The sequence below is a fragment of the Piliocolobus tephrosceles genome, chromosome 19 (genome assembly GCF_002776525.5).
Source record: "Piliocolobus tephrosceles isolate RC106 chromosome 19, ASM277652v3, whole genome shotgun sequence".
In the NCBI taxonomy this organism is placed as follows: domain Eukaryota; kingdom Metazoa; phylum Chordata; class Mammalia; order Primates; family Cercopithecidae; genus Piliocolobus; species Piliocolobus tephrosceles.
The window spans coordinates 21,135,798-21,155,039 of record NC_045452.1 but is presented as its reverse complement, the minus strand read 5'-3'; the positions used below and the strand labels follow the sequence as shown (position 1 = coordinate 21,155,039).

Here is a 19,242-nt window from a genome sequence, read left to right as displayed (position 1 = left end):
CCCAGCTAATTTTTTTTTTTTTTTTTTTGAGATAGAGTTTCGCTCTTGTTGCCCAGGCTGGAGTGCAATGGCATGATCTCGGCTCACCACAACCTCCGCCTCCTGGGTTCAAGCAATTCTCCTGGCTCAGTCTCCCAAGTAGCTAGGATCACAGGCGTGTGCCACCCAGCCGGCTAATTTTGTATTTTTAGTAGAGACGAGGTTTTACCATGTTGGCCAGGATGGTCTCCATCTCTTGATCTCGTGATCCACCCACCTCAGCTGCCCAAAGTGCTGGGATTATATGCATGAGCCACTGTGCCTGGGTTAATTTTTTGTTTTGTTTTGTTTAGACATGGGGGTCTCACTATGTTGACCAGGCTAGTCTTGAACTCCTAGGCTGAAGCAACCCTCCCACCTTGGCCTCCCAAAGTGCTGGGATTACAGGTGTGAGCCATGACAGCCAGCTGAAGGCCAGTAAATTTAAAAACCATATCTTGTAAAACATGTGTATGTAAAAGTATGGAAAATAGTTTGGAAGGAATGAGGCCAATCACCTAATCCTGTTTACTCCTGGGGGGTTCGGGAAGGAACCAGGATAGGAAATGGTGATGGGGCATGTATGTGGACATGTGCACATGTAAGGTTGCAAGCTCCGCCTCCTGGGTTCACACCATTCTCCTGTCTCAGCCTCCCCAGTAGCTGGGACTACAGGCGCCCGCCACCCCACTTGGCTAATTTTTTTTGTTTTTGTTTTTGTATTTTTAGTAGAGATGGGGTTTCACCATGTTAGCCAGGATGGTCTCGATCTCCTGACCTCGTGATCCACCTGCCTCGGCCTCCCAAAGTGCTGGGATTACAGGCGTGAGCCACCGCGCCCGGCCTCCTTTTGTTTTTTTTAAGACAGATTTTTGCTCTTGATGCCCAGGCTGCAGTGCAATGGCGCGATCTCGGCTCACTGCAACCTCTGCCTCCCGGGTTCAAGTGATTCTCCTTCCTCAGCCTCCCAAGTAGCTGGAATTACAGGCATCCGCCACCAACGCCCAGCTATTTTTTTCTTTTTTTGTGTGTATTTTTAGTAGAGACAGGTTTTCACCATGCCGGTCAGGCTGGTCTCGAACTCCTAACCTCAGGTGATCCACCTGGGTTAGGAGTTCCCTGGGCCTCCCAAAGTGTTGGGATTACAGGCATGAGCCACAGCGCCCGGCCAATTTTACTTTTTAAAAAGATAATATATTCATAGGTTCATTGTATAATGAAAAATTAACAAACAATAATAACCAAGTAAGACATGGCCTGTCTGGGGAGACAAACGGGATGGACCAAACAAGCCAAACGCAGAATGAAGAACAAAGAAACACGGTGACACACTGGCAATCGCTGGTGGGTTCTGAGTCTTCACTTTATTACTATGTCACCAGAAGTCACCACCTTCACTTGGTTCACCACAGATGGATGGATGTCATAAAGGAGGGTGCCACGGGGCCACTGGATTCACTCGAGACTTAACCAGGTGGTGGGGGGGCCTAGAGTGGGGGCCCAGGATGGGGACCGCCCTTCACCGCACACACACGCACACACACACAGATATATTTGTGGAGCCTTATATTATACATCTTATATATAGAAAATATATATATTTATACTATACACAGGCAGTAACGCTGCGGGAGGGGCCAGGGCACCGACAAGGGCTGTGCGCACCAGGGCATGGGGAGTGTCAGGTCAAGTGCATCGCTAGGAGGCAGCCGGCCCAGTCCCTTCTCCCATAAACTCTTGGGAGGGGCATTTCCCCTTTCGTGCTCCTTAGAGAATCAAAGGGGTCTTGGGCCAAGGTTAGGGGTCCCCCAGGGCTAACAGGCAGGGGCTCTTGGTTACATGGGGAAACCTGGGATCCCCGAGGCTTCGAAGATCAAGAATCACCAGGGAAGGATGGAGTGGGGAACTAACGTCAGTCCCCTGGGAATTAGCCCCTCAACTGCGATACCCCCAGGTGGATCAGGAGCTGTGCAGGCAGGACAGTCTGTGACTGCCCAGGATGAGCTAACTCAGAAGGCATAAGACCTGGCTCCTGAACCTCTCCCTCTGTGCTTGACCTTGGACAAGTCGCTGTCTCCCTATCCCAGACTCTGCCAACTCTAAGGGTCCTTGCGACTTTATACTTATGCGAAACCTTTTTCTCCTGGGCCCTCTCTTGTGCTTGATGGGGAGGAGGGAGCCACCCTGCAGGGTCCAGCTGCAGCGGGGCCCTTCTCCAAGGAAAGCTTTGGGAGCAAGGGAGAAGCAGGGGAGGGCAGCTGGGAAGAAAAGGGATACCAGACAGAGTCAGGCCTGGGGTCCCCCAGGGGCTGTCCTCTGCCAACAGAAGGAGCAAGCTTCCCCATGAACCTTCCAGGGCAGAGTCAGGAGCCCTGGGTCCCATCCAGATCCCACCCTCCATCTCTCACCCTCTCTCATCTCCATCCTGGGCAGGTCCCTGCCACAGTCCAGCCTGATGGGGAAGATCATGCCTGGGAGTGCTTCTGGGCTGAACCCGGGAAAAGAGGGAGGGAATCTTCGTGAGATGACTCAGCGACCCCCATTCTTGGCAGGAGTCTTGACAACTTTCCCTGCCTAGGGTGGCAGGCAGGGCCTGTAACAAACACCCAGGATGGAGTTAAGCTTACCTGGTACCCTGCCCTCCAGCTGAGGATCACCAGCAGCTGGCTGGCACCCAGGGAGAAACAGATGGGCAGCACCCTGAGGTCTCCTAGTGCCCATCAGCAGGGGAGGGTCAGAAAATCTCACAGCCTCTTGTGGTGGCCACAGAACTTCACTCTGCCATAAACACTCCTGCGCTCGCTCGCACCCTCGCCTATGGCCTGGTGTAGGGTTCACTCCTCAGGCCAGCAGAGAACCTGCCCCCAGGCTTGTCCCATTTGGGCCACCTGGCGGGGGGGACTGTGGACAGAGCCCCTTCCCCAGATTAGAAAATGAAGTCAGCAACAACTAGCTGTCACTCAGCTGCCTGGGGTCCTCTCCATCACTGCTGTCCCTTGGGAGGACTTGGACAGACCTGAGTTTAGATCTGTGTTCCACTGCCAACTCGCCTATACTTGCCGAGCCTCAGTTTCCCTTCTGTTAAATGGGGACAATGGTTCTACTTCTCTGCTTAGGACTTCCTCCTCTTTCCCTTAACTCTGGCCAGGCTTTAGGGCCATTGAAGCAGGGACCACCCATGCCCTTGGTATCGCCAGCACAGGGGCTGGATAACTGCTGAATGAGTAAGCAGGTGAGGGACCACCTGCCTCTTAGGATTCTTGGAGGGGGGATGGGCGGATGGTGGTGGAAACACCCAGCTCTGGGCTCGTCCACCACCTGCTCTACTCTGCTCCCTGAGGGATGGGCCAGTGGACACTGGGTGGACAGGGGGATGGGCCCCCAGTGCTCTCCTACGCCTCCCTGTCCCTTACAGCTCAGTGAAGAGCCCACCTTGTTCAAGAATCGACCTGCCCCCACTCAGAAGAGATTATGACCTCCTCAGACCCCACAGCCCTTTATGTGAATTTGGGTCACCTGCCACCCTCTCCCCCACAGCCCGTGGTCTTCCCTGGGCCTCCCATGCCTCAGGGGCTCTTGCCTGTGTCATCCTGGGGGCAGTGTCTCTCCACAGCTGCAGCCCAGGAGCTGACTTGGCTGATTCCAAAACCACTGTCTTTGCTGCTCTGCCTCCCATAGGGAGGCTGGCTCTGCAGTGGGCCTTCTGGAAGGCCAAGGAAACACCTCTCATGCCCTTGGCTGCTACAGCCCCCGAACCCTGACTGACCCCAGATGAGAGGAGAGGTGACATAGCATCCCAGATCAGTTCTGTTTCCTGGGAGGTCACAAGGGCAGGGAATCAAGGCACCTGCTGGGCAGCTGGGGCCAAGAAACCCGGGCGTTAGGCCCAGCTTTGCCACTCACTCACCGTGACCTTGGGCCAGTCACACCCCGATCTGTGCCTTCTTGACCACCCAGCCCGAGGTAAGGGCTTAGTGAGCCTTCCTAGAGGCAAGGACAGTGATCAGTCCTCTGAGAGACCACGAAGGGGTTTGCTGGAGCCCCCTGGAACAAGCGTCTGTGGGACATGCAGAGCACAGAGCAGCACCTGGGGCGAGCCCTCTCGGAGGAGGCCAAGGGCCAGGGGTAGTACCAGGGGGATGTGGGCGGGGGGACCTGGAGGTGGGGCTGTCCCCAGGGGAGGAGGAACAGCTGGGGCAGAACGGGCCCTTGACTTGCAGCAGAATCAGGGTGTCTCAAGGGGCTGAGGGCCCAAAGGCCTCCCAGAATGACAGTAACACTGAGCAGGGAAGCCCCAAGCGTGGGGACGGGGGGAGGTGGGTGGCCAGGGAAGAGCATGTGGTCTGCAGTTGGGCAGCCTGGGCTTGGCCCCACCTCTATCACTAGCTGCCTGAGTGACTCTAGGCAAGTAATCTTGACCTCTCCAGACTTCAGTTTCCTCAACCATAAAATGGAGACAGCCCTGACACTCTTAGCAGGGCTGCCAGAGCAGGGTGAGAGCCCCCAGTGTCCTGTGGTTGTTCACACTCGCCCTATGACCAAGCCACGGTGCAGCCACACTTCCCAGCATTATCTGGGTCTGTCTTTCCCACCATTTTGGCCTCTGGTACCACCAGGGCTTCCTCCACAGCTCACTGCTCCCCTTTCCAGAGGCCATTTTGGTTAATTTCACCACCCATGCCCAGCACAGGCTGGATGTCCAGCAGGTGCTCAAGGAATGCTTGATGACACAATGTATGAATGCAAATACCCCGGCCCCCACCCTCTAGGCCCCTGTGGGGCACATGCCCTGGGATATACTTGCACACATGTAGACAGTCCCCAACACTGGACTGCCCCAGCCCTGCCCTGAGCTACCCTGGACCTCAGTGGGACACGGCAGAGGCTGATGAGGTGCTGGGCAGGGCAGCTTGGGAGGGCACAGGGGCTGCGTGTGGAGGGAGGGGACAGATGGGAGAGGGGGCGGGGGCAGGCGGTCACTGTGGCTCAGTAGCCCTGCGACTGGTAGCCCTGGGGCTCGGTGTCGAAGGCGTTGGCCGGCTGCTGGTAGGTGCCGCCCATACCGGCGGGATCCGGCCCAGTGTTGGGCTCCACGTAGGGCGCGTAAGGCATGCTGGAGTCCTGGCTGGGGTCCATGTAGTCCTGGGAGAAGAGGGCCGAGTCGGCGCCAATCTGGTACCGCTGGAAGGCCAGCATGGCCTGGCCCGCCTAGGGACGAAGGCCGGCGGGGACAAGGACAGGCGGGAGGGAGTGGTTAGGGGAGAGACAGACAAGGGCACTGGGTTAGTGGTGGTTAGTTCACAGGACACAGGAAGGAGAGGATTAAAGATCTTCAAAGCACCAAACATGAGACCAAGCTTGGCTGTGGAGAAAGAAGGCTGTTCTCACAGCCATCCCCGGAAATGCCCAAAACCATATCGTCCAGCCAGAAAGTACCCCAGAAGTCACCTGCCCCTGTCTCCCAATCCCAGAGGTCAGTCTGGGCTACCAAAAGTTCTAGATCTCCATTATGGAGTGTTAAGATGGCTCAAAGGCTCACAACAGCCTCCTTAAAAAAAGCTTCTCAGCGGGACAAAGGACTGTTGGCATCTCCTAAGAGCCATTCTTTTGATTCTTTTGTCTCTCTTGCAGCTAGGCATGGCCATGTGACTACGTTTTGGCCAATGGGATACCCTCATGTTCTTTGTCCCACCCTCTGACCTGAGGCCTGGAATGCAGATGTGATGGCTGTAACTCTAGTTGCTAAAAGGGACCACAAAGACCATGCACCAAGCCTGTAGGAATGAAAGATGCCTGGGGGCCAGGCACTGCGGCTCATGCCTGTAATCCCACAACTTTGACAGGCCAAGGTGGGAGGATCGCTTGAGGCCAGGCGATCAACACCAGCCTGGGCTAAAATATGCATCTCTGGCATATTGACTATGTTGAGTTAAAGGCACTTGAAAAACAGCAGGCACAATAACAATCTGACCTCCTTCTTGAAAGCAGGAGAGGCCAGGCGCGAAGGCTCATGCCTGCAATCCCAGCACTTTGGGAGGCCAAAGTGGGTGGATCACTTGAGGTCAGGAGTTCGAGACCAGCCTGGCCAACATGGTGAAACCCCATCTCTACTAAAAATAAAAAAATTAGCCCGGTATGGTGGTGAGTGCCTGTAATCCCAGCTACTCGGGAGGTGAGGCATGAGAATGACTTGAACCCAGGAGGCGGAGATTGCAGTGTCCTGAGACAGCACCACTGCACTCCAGCCTGGGCGACAGATTGAGACTTTCTTTCAAAAAAAAAAAAAAAGAAAAAAAAAAAGACCAGCTTGGGCAACATAGCAAGACCCCACCTCTACCAAAAAAATCCACAAAAAACAAATTAGCCAGGCATAGTGGTGCTCGCCTGTAGTCCCAGCTACTCAGGAGGCTGAGGTGGGAGGATTGCCTGAGCCTAAGGGTTTGAGGCTGCAGTGAGCTATGATCCAGCCTGGGCAACAGAGTGAGACCCTGTCTCTAAAACAAATAGGAAAGATGCCTGCGTCACTGAAGACCTCTGGAGCCACTATGCCAGCCTTGGGCCCCTTCCACAGTCTTGGACTTGGTTGAAATCACTGTTGTTTGGGATTTCTGTCACCTGCTGCTAAACCTAATTCTAAGTGAGAAACTGAGTTAAATAGAGTGAAACAAGTTTCAGGATCATCCGACTTGGCAGAACCCTGACTATTCAGTGTGACTGCGCCTGGCCTGAAGCTCTCCCCGCCCCCTTTTTTTTTCTCCACAGATCTCAGATTGGGAGAGACTTGTCTACAGCACACATACATGGTTAGGAAGTTATTTTTCAATAAAACAATTATGTTGTTATTAAGGACAATGACACTGACCACAGTGAGCTAAGTCAAAGTTTAAGTAAATCAAACTTCTCATTAGAAAACCAGCTTAGAGGTTTATTGCAAAAGCCTTCTCCAGAAACTTTCCCGGCCCAGGGAACCTGCCTGTGATGGGAATGTGCTGATACTCTCCAGGCCCCTGGAGGGCTGGGAAGATTGAGGCCTAGAAAAGGAAGCGCCGTGGCAGAGTTACTGCTAGAACCCATCCCTAACCATGAGGTCCTACCCCTTCCCCTTCCCAGGTCAGGGCACCCTCACCTCCTTCCCTTTGATTGGCCCCTGACAAGGAACTAAGTCAACAACAACCTAAAAGAGTCACTTAGTGAAGAGGTAGAGAGTGAACATACCTAGTGTTTTATTCCACAAAGTTCCAGAAACCCAGTGACTGGGCATTTCCTTTTCTTTTCTTTTTTTTTTTTTGAGATGGAGTCTCGCTCTGTCACCCAGGCTGGGGTACAATGGCACAATCTCGGCTCACTGCAACCTCTGCCTCCTGGGTTCAAGTGATTCTCCTACCTCAGCCTCCCGAATAGCTGGGATTACAGGCGCCCACCTACCACCCCAAGCTAATTTTTGTATTTTTAGTAGAGACGGGGTTTTGTCATGTTGGCCAGGCTGGTCTCGAACTCCTGACCTCAGGTGATCCGCCTGCCTTGGCCACCCAAAGTGCTGGGATCACAGGCATGAGCCACCACACCCAGCTAGGGCATTACCTTTTGATTGTACTCATTGACCAAAGTTCTGAGGGGCAGCCCTTTCTGGGAGGTGGGTTTTTAAAGCAAAGTGCCAGCGCCTTGGGAAAGGCAGACCCAGGTCTAAAGAAATTAGGCTAAGGGATAAGGTGCAGCCCTCTGGGGTTTCCCACTATGTTGGTATGAGGTCCTGGCTGCTGGGGGCTCAGATGCCAGAGCCTGCAGAAGCAGGGGAGGTGAAGAGCCCCCTGAGGGTACACTTGAGCCCTGGCCAGCCCACTGGGACAGACTGAATGAACCTTGAGAGTAATGTCTGTAGACTCGGTTCTCCCCGAGTTCCCTGGCTCTACTGTCCAGGCTGGTTTCCTGTACAGAGGCAGAGGGCTGGAGCAGATAACCCCTACTGACCCTTCTAGCGAGAAGCCTCTGGCTACAGGCACTCATACTGTCTCTGTGGTCAGCTCTCCGCCCTCACTAAGTCACAGCTTCATTTGGGTAACCAGTTTAAGGGGCCACAAGACAGCAGCAAAGGAGAGGCCTGGGCCCCCGCTGGCCTGGGCTGCAGAGGAAGGATGGGAGTTCTGCTGAGCCCAGGGACCTGGTGGTCCCCTGGCCCCACTTTCTCAGTGCAGGTGCCCTCTCTGCAGCATCTCCAGCATGTGGCAGGCAGTTTGCGTCTGCACTGGGATGCCTCCAGTGCCAGGAAGCTCACTCTTGGTGTGCTCAGGCCCTGGCAGGGTTGAGGCATTGCTTTGGGGAACTGTCTGTGTTCCACCAACCTCCTCAACTCCCGCAGAGAGTGGAGGAATGGGTGAGCTCCTGCCCAGGCAGCCGGGGGCCCCCAGGAGGAAACCTGTGTAGAACCAGAAACCAAAATCCTTTGGAGGAACAAGGATTCATCACCTGAGAATTACTCTTAAAGTAGAGATTCTGGAGGTGCCCCTGACTCTCTGGAGAGAAGAATGAATGAATGAATGAATGATGAATGAATGAATGAATGAATGAAAGAGCTTACATTTATTGAGCATGCTTGTCCTAAGCCCTGTGCTGGCCTTTGTTTCGTTGGCACAACAGCCTTGAGAGGTTTGTCCATTATCACCCCTCATTTCAGGTAAGTGGACTAAGGCTTAGAAAGGGGCAGGGGTTTGTCAGGGTCACACAGCACATGAGGACAGAGCCAGACCAGGAGTCCTCTGACATCCTCGGCCAGGCCGCTCACCCTGAGGACAGTGAGGTCACTCCTCACACTGCTGTGAAGGGAGAGGCTATTGCTCTGCACCCACAGCTCAGCAACGGAGGCCATGAATGCCTCCGGGTAGCCCATGTATGGGGCCACCACTAACCTGGTAAATGCCCACGGCTGTCCACTTGGAAGAGATTTTGATGTGTTTGTTTTCTCCTCCCCAGCCTGTGGGCTCCTGGAGCCAAGGATCCCACCTAATTCATCACTAGGCACAAAATAGCTGCTCAATAAATGTTTACTGAATGAAAGAACGCATGAAGAATAAACGAAGGAGGCCGTGAAGGAATGAATGAGTCAGTGAAGAACCTGAATCCGTTCCTCAAGCCAGCCTTCCACTGCCCTGCATGCCCTGGCATCTTGGACATTTCTGGCACTAGGCTGCTCCTGCCACCTCACCGCCAGGGATGATACAGGGATGCCGGCCTCTGCAAGCCAGGGAGGCCTACGGCTATGCCGAGGCAGGGAACAGTGTGCTGTACTCCTCCTGGAAGCTTAGGTCCTTGAATCTCCGCACGGCCAGGGCTGCGGTCAGGCTCTGCCAGGAGAGAGCAGGGGTGAGGCCGGTGGGGAAGAGCTGGAGAGGTACCAAGGAGGGAGGCTGGCTTCAGGGGGCCGGGCAGGCACCTGTCGGTCAGGTACTTCAGACCCACGGCTAGAAATCATCCACTACTCCTCTGTGAGGCCCGCCCCTAAGCTCCTCCCGTAGGCTGGGTGGTCCCCACTCCTGGGGCACCTTCTCTGGACTGAGATCCCCTGGGGTCACCAGGTTCTTCCTACCCAGTCCTGAGGACACCGAGGGCTGGAGCAGCCAAGGCTGGCCCACTAGGGCCTGAACCACGGGTCTCCCCCTCCAAACGCTATCTTTTAATATTGTTGGGGAGATGGGTATACCCCCAAAACATGGATATCCAGGGGCCCTCAAAAAGAAAAAGAAGTCACCCCGGGGCAAGCCCAGGAGGATGGGGGAAACAGGGAGGGCTGGAGGCTTGTATGTAGCCTCCAGGGTCTCCTTGCAGGAGGCTGGGCCCGGAACTGCTGGCCGGCCCAGAGGGGAGGCAGCTGTGGGTTATGGGGAGGGCTCTTGGGATGGGACTATGGAGTTGAGGTGACCCTAGATCTCTGCAGAAGGGTGATTAGGAGAGAAGAAACAGAGATGACCCAGACCAGCAGGAAAGAGGGGCCGGCCGAGCTGCTGTGCTGCCTGGCCCTCCAGTCTGCCAGCCCACAGCCTGCTGGGCCCAGAGACATGCTTTGTTTGACACACACAATATATTGTTTAAACCTGAATAACTTTCCAACACATCAAGATCAGATTTCACGTAAAAATTCAGACTTCTGCCTTCTCTATGTCCCTATTCCTGCTTGGCAGCCGAGCAGAGGTACCCTCTTAGAACAGACACGCATGTGTTACCTGGCCCGCTCGCGGCTCTCAGGTCCTGCCTGGCCCATGTGCATCTGATGTCGACACCTGTTTTCCCCAAATCCTACCCCCTCGTTTTACGGACGGGAAGACAGAAGCTAGGAAAAATTAGAGGCAGCCCCAATGGGAACCTCCTAATTCCTAGGCAGGGCTTCCCTAGCCTCAAACCCTACAAGCCTCACCTTCCTGTCTAGGCCTCTGCTTTCTCATCTGTAAAAGGGGATAATAAACAACTCATCCACCCAGAGTGGTTTTGAGGGGGGGTGGTCTGTGACCCCCAGGAAGGCTGCTCCGCACCACAGTGAGGGTCTGCCATCTCCAGTGACTGTGCTGCCCCCAAGGGCTGCAACCTCCTTGCTGAGGGAGGCAGCACCACTGTGGGCGCCGCAGACAGGCAGGCAGAAGAGGGAGCGAGGGTGGTGTGGGTTCCCGGAGGCAGAGCGGGCCCGGGGCTAGCGAAAGGCCACCAGTCCAGGGGCTCAGTGGGGAAACGGGGCGAGTGTGGGCTGGTGGGCGGTGGCTATACTCACCCAGGTGAAGATGGAGAAAAAGGAGAAGGCGATGGCGGCCCGGGCTGCGTCCGTCCCTTCATTCAGCGGATTGTCCTTGGGCTTGGAGACCTGCCACTGGTTGGCCAGGTAGCAGAAGCCCACGAACCAGAGGAAAGCCCAGAAGGCTGGGGGGGTCCCAGTGCCGGGCAGAACGGGCAGTGCCATACATGGGGTAGAGGGTGAGTGGGGAGAAAATGGGGAAGCCGAGGAACACGGGGACATTCAAGAGCGCATCTCCCATGCTCCCCCACCCCCAAAGGGAGAGGCAAGGGGGCAGGGGAAGAAAGAGGGGAGCCAAGAGAAGATGCAGGCGAGAAGAGGGAAGCCAGCCAGATACAGTGGGGAGGAGGCCACAGACAGGGCAGGGTCAGGGCCAGACAGAGGAGAGCCACGGGCAGTGAGAGGGGAGGATGGAGGGAGAGACAGAGAGACAAGGCAATCAACTCAGGCCGCATTTCTGCAGCCTCTGCCAAACCCCCATCTCCAGTCACACCCCTGACATGGGTCCCCCTGGTCCACCCCGATGCCTGCAGCTCTGCAGGCAGGAAGACCCCAACCCCCAGGCTGTCAGACAAATGAGGTGTGGGGAGGAGGACGAGGCTGGGGCAAGGATGGCAGCTTGGCTGGGTGGGCTTCGACTTCTAACGTGCTGTGACCTGACAGAGCCCCAGGTTTAGTGAGGGGCCCACTGAGAGCCGAGCCTGGGGGTGTCAGCAGTGGGACCCTCATGGCCACACAATCTCCTGTGAGTGCCCAGGTCTCCCCAGAGAAGCCCAGACCTGCTCAGGACAAGGGGTGCATCTGCCAAGCAGGTGGGGTACCCACCTGGGGCCCAGCCCACCTCCCAGAGGCACTGCCAGAGAACCCTGAGGCTCTGCGGAAGTTTGAGAACCATTCATTCAATTCTAGTTCCTTCTAAAACTAGGCCTCATGACCTGCCTTCAGCCTGGCTTATCCTGAGAGCTCCAGGCTTAGAACTAGGGGTTGGTCCCAGTCCAGAGACCCAAGCCTCAGAACAGCGAGGCCGAAGCCTGCGGTTCTGACCCCTGAAAGCATCTACCAATCAGATTCCTGGAACACACGGGGCAGAGGTCAGGGTGCCTCTGCCAAAGGCTGCTTCTGAAGGGCAAAGGGCAGCAGGTCAGGGTGGCTCTACAGGTCCAGGCCCTGGTCCTGCCAAGGTCGGGCTGGGAGGGGTGGGGAGGGTGAGGCTCCAGGGCCCCTGCTGTGCAGTGGGCACCCAGTCACTGCCTTGCTTAGTCCTCATGAGGCTGCCCCAGGGAGGTGGCACAGAAGAGGCCACTGAAACACGGGCCAAGCCATGGGGGCTGGGACATTACAGTGGCATCCATGGGTCCCTTAGACTAGAAGGAACTAGAATCCCATCCACGCTCCCCTGCTTGTGGCAGCATGGGTTATTTTGGAGTCCCAGGCCCTGTCCTGGTCCCATCCTTCCTGCTGCCAGCCATGTGACCCTGAGTCTGTCCATTCACCCGCCTGCACCTCATTTCCTCATCTGGAAAATGGGAAGAAAGGTGGCAGCCGCCTCCTATGGCCGGGACAGCCCTCTGCAGACTCTGTGCAGGGGGTACCCGCTGGGTGGGGCTCACCCGAGACACCGATGTCGGACAAGACGGCTTTCTTGCGGTCCTTGACGCTGCTGATCTGTGGGAAGTACACGTCCAGGGCCAGGTACAGCAGGCAGGTGAGGAAGGCGAGCACACCCACGGCCACGCCATAGCTGCAGGCGTTGGCGTTGCGGTTGTAGATGCAGAACTCTTCTCCCTCGGAGGCGCTGTTGAGGTAGCCCTCATTCACGATGGAGCCGAACACCACTATGGAGAACAGCTGTCGGGGGCGGGGCCACACCTTAGACCTGGGCAGAGCCCTGCCTGACACCACCCAGGGGACACTGCACTCCAGCTTGGGCAACAGAGGGAGACTCCGTCTCAAAAAAAAAAAAAGGATCTACCCTCAGTTGAGCCTTCAGATGAAACCACAGCCCTACGTGATGCTGTGATTACAGCCTGTTAGAGACCCTGAGGCAGTGGCACCAGCTAAGCAGATTCCTCACCCACAGAAACTGTCAGATAACAAATATTTCTTGTTTTAAGCCTTATGTTGTAGGGCAATTTATTATGCAACAATAGCTTGCCAATACACCCTGCACCATCAGCATTTTGCAGATAAGACAATTAAGGCTCAGCTATTGTTAACACACCCAAAGTCACACAATTGGTCAGTGACAGAGCTTGGCTTCAAATTCAGGGTACTTGACTCTAAAGTTCGTGCTTTTTGGCTGGGCGTGGTGTCTCACGTGTGTAATCTCAGCACTTTGGGAGGCTGAGAAAGGAGGCTCACTTGAGTCCAGGACTTCAAGACCAGCCTCAGCCTCCCGAGTAGCTGGGACTGTAGGTGTTCACCACCATGCCTGGCTAATTTTTTGTATTTTTAGTAGAGATGGAGTTTTGCCATATTGGCCAGGCTGGTTTTGAACTCCTAACTTCAAATGATCCACCGGCCCCACCCTCCCAAAATGCTGGAATTACAGGCGTGAGCCACCATGCCCGGCCAGAAACTATAATTGCTTTTTTTTTGAGATGGACTTTCGCTCTTGTTGCCCAGGCTGGAGTGCAATGGTACAAACTTGGTTCACCACAGCCTCTGCCTCCTGGATTCAAGCGATTCTCCTGCCTCAGCCTCCCAAGTAGCTGGGATTACAGGCATGCGCCACTACACCTGGCTAATTTTGTATTTTTAGTAGAGATGGGGTTTCTCCGTGTTGGTCAGGCTGGTCTCAAACTCCCGACTTTCGGTGATCTGCCCACCTCAGCCTCCCAAAGTGCTGGGATTATAGGAGTCAGCCACCACGCCCGGCCTCAGAAGCTACAATTTCAATGTGAGTTGAACACACATTTTCTTCCATGGCTGATACCCAGGATGGGTAATGATTCCAGGACGGGTATGGGAAAAATATGAGAAGCATTCTTAATATTATCTTATATCTTTAAGATGCCTATAGTTTACAGGGATTTTATAATACACTGGATATATTAGTACAGTAGCAGCATATATAAAACCAATAAATCTATATTGAATGGGAGGATTGGTGCAAACATTTTTCCTGAAAGGAAGACATGATTAAAAGTTTAGAGACTGGTCGGGTGCCATGGCTCACGTCCATAATCCCAGCACTTTGGGAGACCACGATGGGTAGATCACTTCAGGTCAAGAGTTTGAGACTAGCCTGGCCAACACAGTGAAACTCTATCTCTACTAAAAATACAAAAAATCAGCTGGGCACGGTGGCACACGCCTGTAATCCCAGCTACTCGGAAGCCTGTGACAGGAGAATGGCTTGAACCCGGGAGTTGAAGGTTGCAGTGAGCCAAGATCGTGTCATTGCACTCCAGCCTGGGTGACAGAGCGAGACACTGCCTAAAAAAAAAAAAAAAAAAAAAAAAAAAGGTTAGAGACCACTGGGTTAGGATGCTTTGTGTTAATGGGGATTCTGACCTGAACGTGCCCAGCAGATGAACGGGGGCACATAGTGTAGTACATCCATACATTGGACAATTTTCCAGCCATAAAAAGGAACAGCCAGCCTGGGCAACATTGTAAAACCACATCTCTACAAAAAATAACCAAAATTAGCTGGGTATGGGCAGGGCGCAGTGGCTCATATCTGTAATCCCAGCACTTTGGGAGGCCAAGGTGGGCGGGTCATGAGGTCAGGAGATCGAGACCATCCTGGCTAACATGGTGAAACTCCATCTCCACTAAAAATACAGAAAATTAGCCGGGTGTGGTGGCACGTGCCTGTGGTCCCAGCTACTCAGGAGGCTGAGGCAGAGGAATTGCTTGAACCTGTGAGGCGGAGGCTGCAGTGAGCCGAGATTGCATCACTGCACTCCAGCCCTGCGCAACAGAGCGAGACTCCGTCTCAAAAAAAAAAATTAGTTGAGTATGGTGGCATGCACCTGTGGTCCCAGCTAGTCGGGGGACTGAGGTGGGAAGATTGCTTGAGCTTGGGAGTTTGAGACCAGCCTGGGCAATATAGCAAAACCCCATCTCTACAATAAATAAATTATAAATTATAAAAAAGAAAAAAATGTACACTGAATTATACAACATTAAAATGGTATGTTATGCTAATCTGGCCACAGTAAAAAAATGAAAGGATTCTGAAGCTGTGTTCTGATTCAGCCATGGGCACAGACGTGGGCAGTGGTGGCCCGTGAGCCACCATTTGCCAGTCCTGATTTGGGAAGACCCCATGACCATGAGACTTCAGACCCATGAGGGCATCGGGGCCCACAGCTCTGCCTCTCACAGGTCTGCAGCCATTACCCCTCGAGTGGAGAGGGCTATTTATACTGTCCCCAATTGGCAGAGTAGAAAAACTAAGGCTCAGAAAGAGAAGGTGGCACTGTTGTCACCAGCAGAGGCTGAAGTTGAACCCAGGTTTCCTGATTCCCAGACCTGCGTTCTTTTCCACCTGGCCAAGCTGACTCTCAGCCTGGCCCTGAGAAAGGGGTGGAATTTACTCCCAGAGACCCAAGGGATCAGGCAGAGGGCCAGCAGGGAGAAAGGCTGGGAGGGTAGCCTCAGTGTGACTGGGGATCAGGTGGCTCGACTCAGTCTCAAGTCTGGTGCTCAGAGGCACAGTGGGGAGCGCCTTTGAAGTCAGGACTTCAGAGCCATTGTCAAAGGGGCTCCTGAGCTACTGACAAACCAAGACAAGCAAGGCAGACTCTGAACACTGGGAGATGTGCAGTACATGGCCAGCTGTCTGGGCTGTGGATTGCACAACTCCATGGACTGTTAGTCACACAACCCCTTGCACTGATGTACTGTAACAAGTCCAAGGCTCCTACCAGAAAACTGTCAGGTGGGGAATCTGAGGCCCAGTCCTGGATGTCACCAGATGCTACCAAACCAGAACAGAAAAGCCTCCCGATCAGAAAGAGACTTCAGACACTGAGGAATCACACAGACCTGCCAATTCAAATCTAAGGCCTGCTGCTTATACTGGGTAGCCTCAGGCAAGTGACTTAGCCTTTCCAAGCCTCAGATTGGTCCTCTGTAAAAATTAACATCCCCTCTGGGGCTGATGGGAGAATTAGAGCAAGTACCCAGAGCAGAGCTTTTCATAACGTTCATTTCCTCTCTAGAGGCCCCAGAAAAGAGGAATAACACCAGGAAGACCCCTCTCGAACACTTACTAACAGACACGTGCTCCCGGGGACTGGAGGATACCCCACTGCTGCCACCGCTGAAAATAACTGTGGATCCTTCCAAAACCAGAACAGTATCAGGCTCCCCAAAGACAGAGAGGAGGTGGGAGGGGAAACAGGCAGGCAGAAGCCTGGGCGCTCAGGACAACAGAGGAGGAACCATTAAGACTGGGCTCTCCTGGGCGACAGAGGCAGGGAGTCCTCAGAGAGGCCAGGAGGAAAGTGCTGGAGAGGACGTGTCCCCAAGAGGGTGCAGAGCAAGAGCAAAACAGCGTCGGAGGGACCGGGTGGGGCCCCACGGTCCCAGCAGACACCCGCCTCAGTCAGGCATTCATCACAGGTCACAAGTTTCTCGGCTCCTGGCACGGCACTGAGAGAGGCACCAGGCGGTAATTCAGTCCAACAGATCCTGCTGTGGGAGCCGATTGTGTGGGGAGCAGGACTCTGACTCAGATGACCTGGGCCCACTGAATCCCGGTGTGGCCACTTGACCAGTGGGGTGATCTAAGGCCACTGACTTAACCTCTTGAGCCTCAGTTTCTGCATCTGTCAAGTGGGGGCAACAATAGCACCGAAACCAATGATGCATTGTGAGGAATCAATGAGGTCATGCATGCAAGGAAGGGCAAGGGCGCTTGAACCTGGGTTCAAGCGATTCTCCTGCCTCAGCCTCCCAAGCAGCTGGGACCACAGGCACACGCCACCACACCCGACTAATTTTCTGTATTTTTAGTGGAGATGGGGTTTCACCGTGTTAGCCAGGAGTAAGCAGCCCCAGAAGGCTAGACTGTCACTAAACTCTAGAACAGATCACAGAGGCAATGGCGGTCCCTGGCAAACACCAGGAGGGAGCAGTGGTGGCCAGGGAAAAGGACCCTGAAACAAGGCTTCTGGGTGGAGACAAGAATGATTCAGGCCTGCAAAGATCTGGGGGAAGCATGTTCCTGGCACAAGAACAGAAAGTGCAAAGGCCGAAGGCAGGAAAAGGTTTTGCACAGTGAGGTGAGAAGGAATGTGGCTGGGGCAGTGACCCGGGAACTAAGTACATGGGACAGGCAGCGGGACAAGACCTGGTGGGCTGTGCTGGGGACATTTTTTTTTTTTTTTTTTTTGAGACACGGTCTCACTCTGTTGCGCAGGCTGGAGTGCAGTGGTGTGACCTTGGCTCACTGCAACCTTTGCCTCCCGGGTTCGAGCCATTCTCCTGCCTCAGCCTCTCAAGTAGCTGGGATTACAGGCACGCGTCACCATACCCAGCTAATTTTTGTATTTTTAGTAGAGACAGGGTTGTGCCATGTTGGCCAGGCTGGTCTTGAACTCCTGATCTCAGGTGATTCGCCCGCCTCGGCCTCCCAAAGTGCTAGGATTACAGGCGTGAGCCACCTCACACGGCCTATAACCCAAGCTTTTAGGGATGGGGTCAAGGCCCTTCATGCACTGGCCCTGCCCACAACTCCTGGGGTCTCACCTCCTTCCACTCCCCCTACCACCTGCCTCCCCACCTTTGCATGCCCCAGGCCCCTTTCTGTTTTCCTCCCCGGAAGACTGACTGTCCCTACCGCATGCTACAGGCTGAGCTACAACCTATTTTGCTGTTTGTTTGCTGGAGTGGAGTGAGTGAGCTGCCTGCCCTGCCCTGGGGCCTGGGAGGCCTCTTCTGGGGCTTGACATCAGCCGTTCATTCACTGGACATTTCCTGAGCACCTAGTAGGTGCCAGACCTGTGCAAGAGGCTGAGGACACAGTTGGGAACAAGATGTGTGAGGTCCCTGTTCTCACCAAGGGAGACAAGCGTCACGAAGAACGAAGCAGAGCAAGAGGAGGCGGACTGGTGGTCCAGGGAGGTCTCTGATGCAGCGACCTTTGAGCAGAAGCCCAACTCAGTGAGGGACCTGAGCCCAGGGAAGAAGCAGTCACAGGTGCCAAGGCCCTGGGTGCGAATAAGCTGGGTGTGTTCAGGAGCAGCACAGAGGCCCGCATGGTGGGAGCTGAGCAAGTGAGGGAGACACCAAGAGGCGAGGCTGGTGAGGAAGATGGGCTGGCCTCGACAGCCAAGGTGAGTTCAGGAGACACTGCAGGCTGAAGAGCAGCTGAGTGACTTGATGTGACTTAGGTTTGAGAAGAATCAGGCCGGCTGCTATGGAGAGAAAAGACTGTGGTGGTAAAGGTGACACAAGCAGCCCAGCCAGGAGCTACGGCAGCATACAGGTGAGGGATGGGCCTGGGGCTGGTGCAGGCAGTGTAGCTGGGGAGAAGTGGTGGGTGCTGAATATATATATATATATATATTTGAGATGGAGTCTCGCTCTGTCGCCCAGACTGGAGTGCAGGGGTGCAATCTTGGCTCACTGCAACTTCCGCCTCCTGGGTTCAAGTGATTCTCCTGCCTCAGCCTCCTGAGTAGCTGGGATGACAGGCGTGCGCTACTGCGCCCAGCTAATTTTTATATTTTTAGTAAAGACGGGTTTCCACCATGTTGGCCAGGTTGGTCTCGAACTCCTGACCTCAGGAAATCCGCCCGCCTTGGCCTCCCAAAGTGCTGGGATTATAAGCATGAGCTGCCGTGCCCAGCCTGAATATATTTTGAAAGGAGAGCCACCATAATCTGCAGACACAGCCGACGTGGGGCGTGAGAGGAGGAGTGAAGAAGCTGGGGACAGTGGCGCACGCCTGTGATCCAGCACTTTGGGAAGCCGAGGTAGGTGGATCACTTGAGGGTGAGTGATCCCTCCTGGGTGAGCCCAGGAGTTTGAGACCAGCCTGGGCAACATGGTGAAACCCCGTCTCTACCCAAAATACAAAAATTAGCCAGGCAGAGGCTGAGGCCAGAGGATTGCCTGAGCCCAGGAGGTGAAGGTTGCAGTAAGCTCTGATCGCACCACTATACTCCAGGCTGGGGGACAGAGGGAGACTCTGTCTCAAAAAAAAAAAAAGAAGAAGAAGAAGAAGAAGGGGTTGAGCACAGTGTCTCATGCCTGTAATCCCAACACTTTGGGAGGCTGAGGTGGGCAGATCGCTTGAGGTCAGGAGTTCGAGACCAGCCTGATTAACATGGTGAAACTCCGTCTCTACTAAAATTAGCCAGGTGTGGTTAAAAAAAAAGAAAAGAAAAGAAAAGAACAGATCGGGGAGGAAGTCATGGAGTTTAGGCTCAATAATGATAATGGGAAGCAGAGCCGTCCCCTGCAAATACCACGCCCTTACAGCCTGCTGG

The 19,242-nt window shown here is 54.4% G+C and overlaps 1 protein-coding gene across 1 annotated transcript; it reads right to left on the bottom strand.

Annotated features, from left to right (window-relative positions):
* Positions 1-1,363: 1,363 nt before the first annotated feature.
* On the bottom strand, positions 1,364-15,100 carry SYNGR1 (synaptogyrin 1). Its single transcript, XM_026448479.2, has 4 exons — positions 15,089-15,100; positions 12,403-12,640; positions 10,772-10,917; positions 1,364-5,226 (listed from the first exon to the last, which is right to left on the bottom strand). Exons 1-4 carry the CDS (start codon positions 15,098-15,100, stop codon positions 5,005-5,007), a joined length of 618 nt encoding a protein of 205 aa, XP_026304264.1. The 3' UTR covers positions 1,364-5,004.
* Between the last annotated feature and the right edge of the window lie 4,142 nt (positions 15,101-19,242).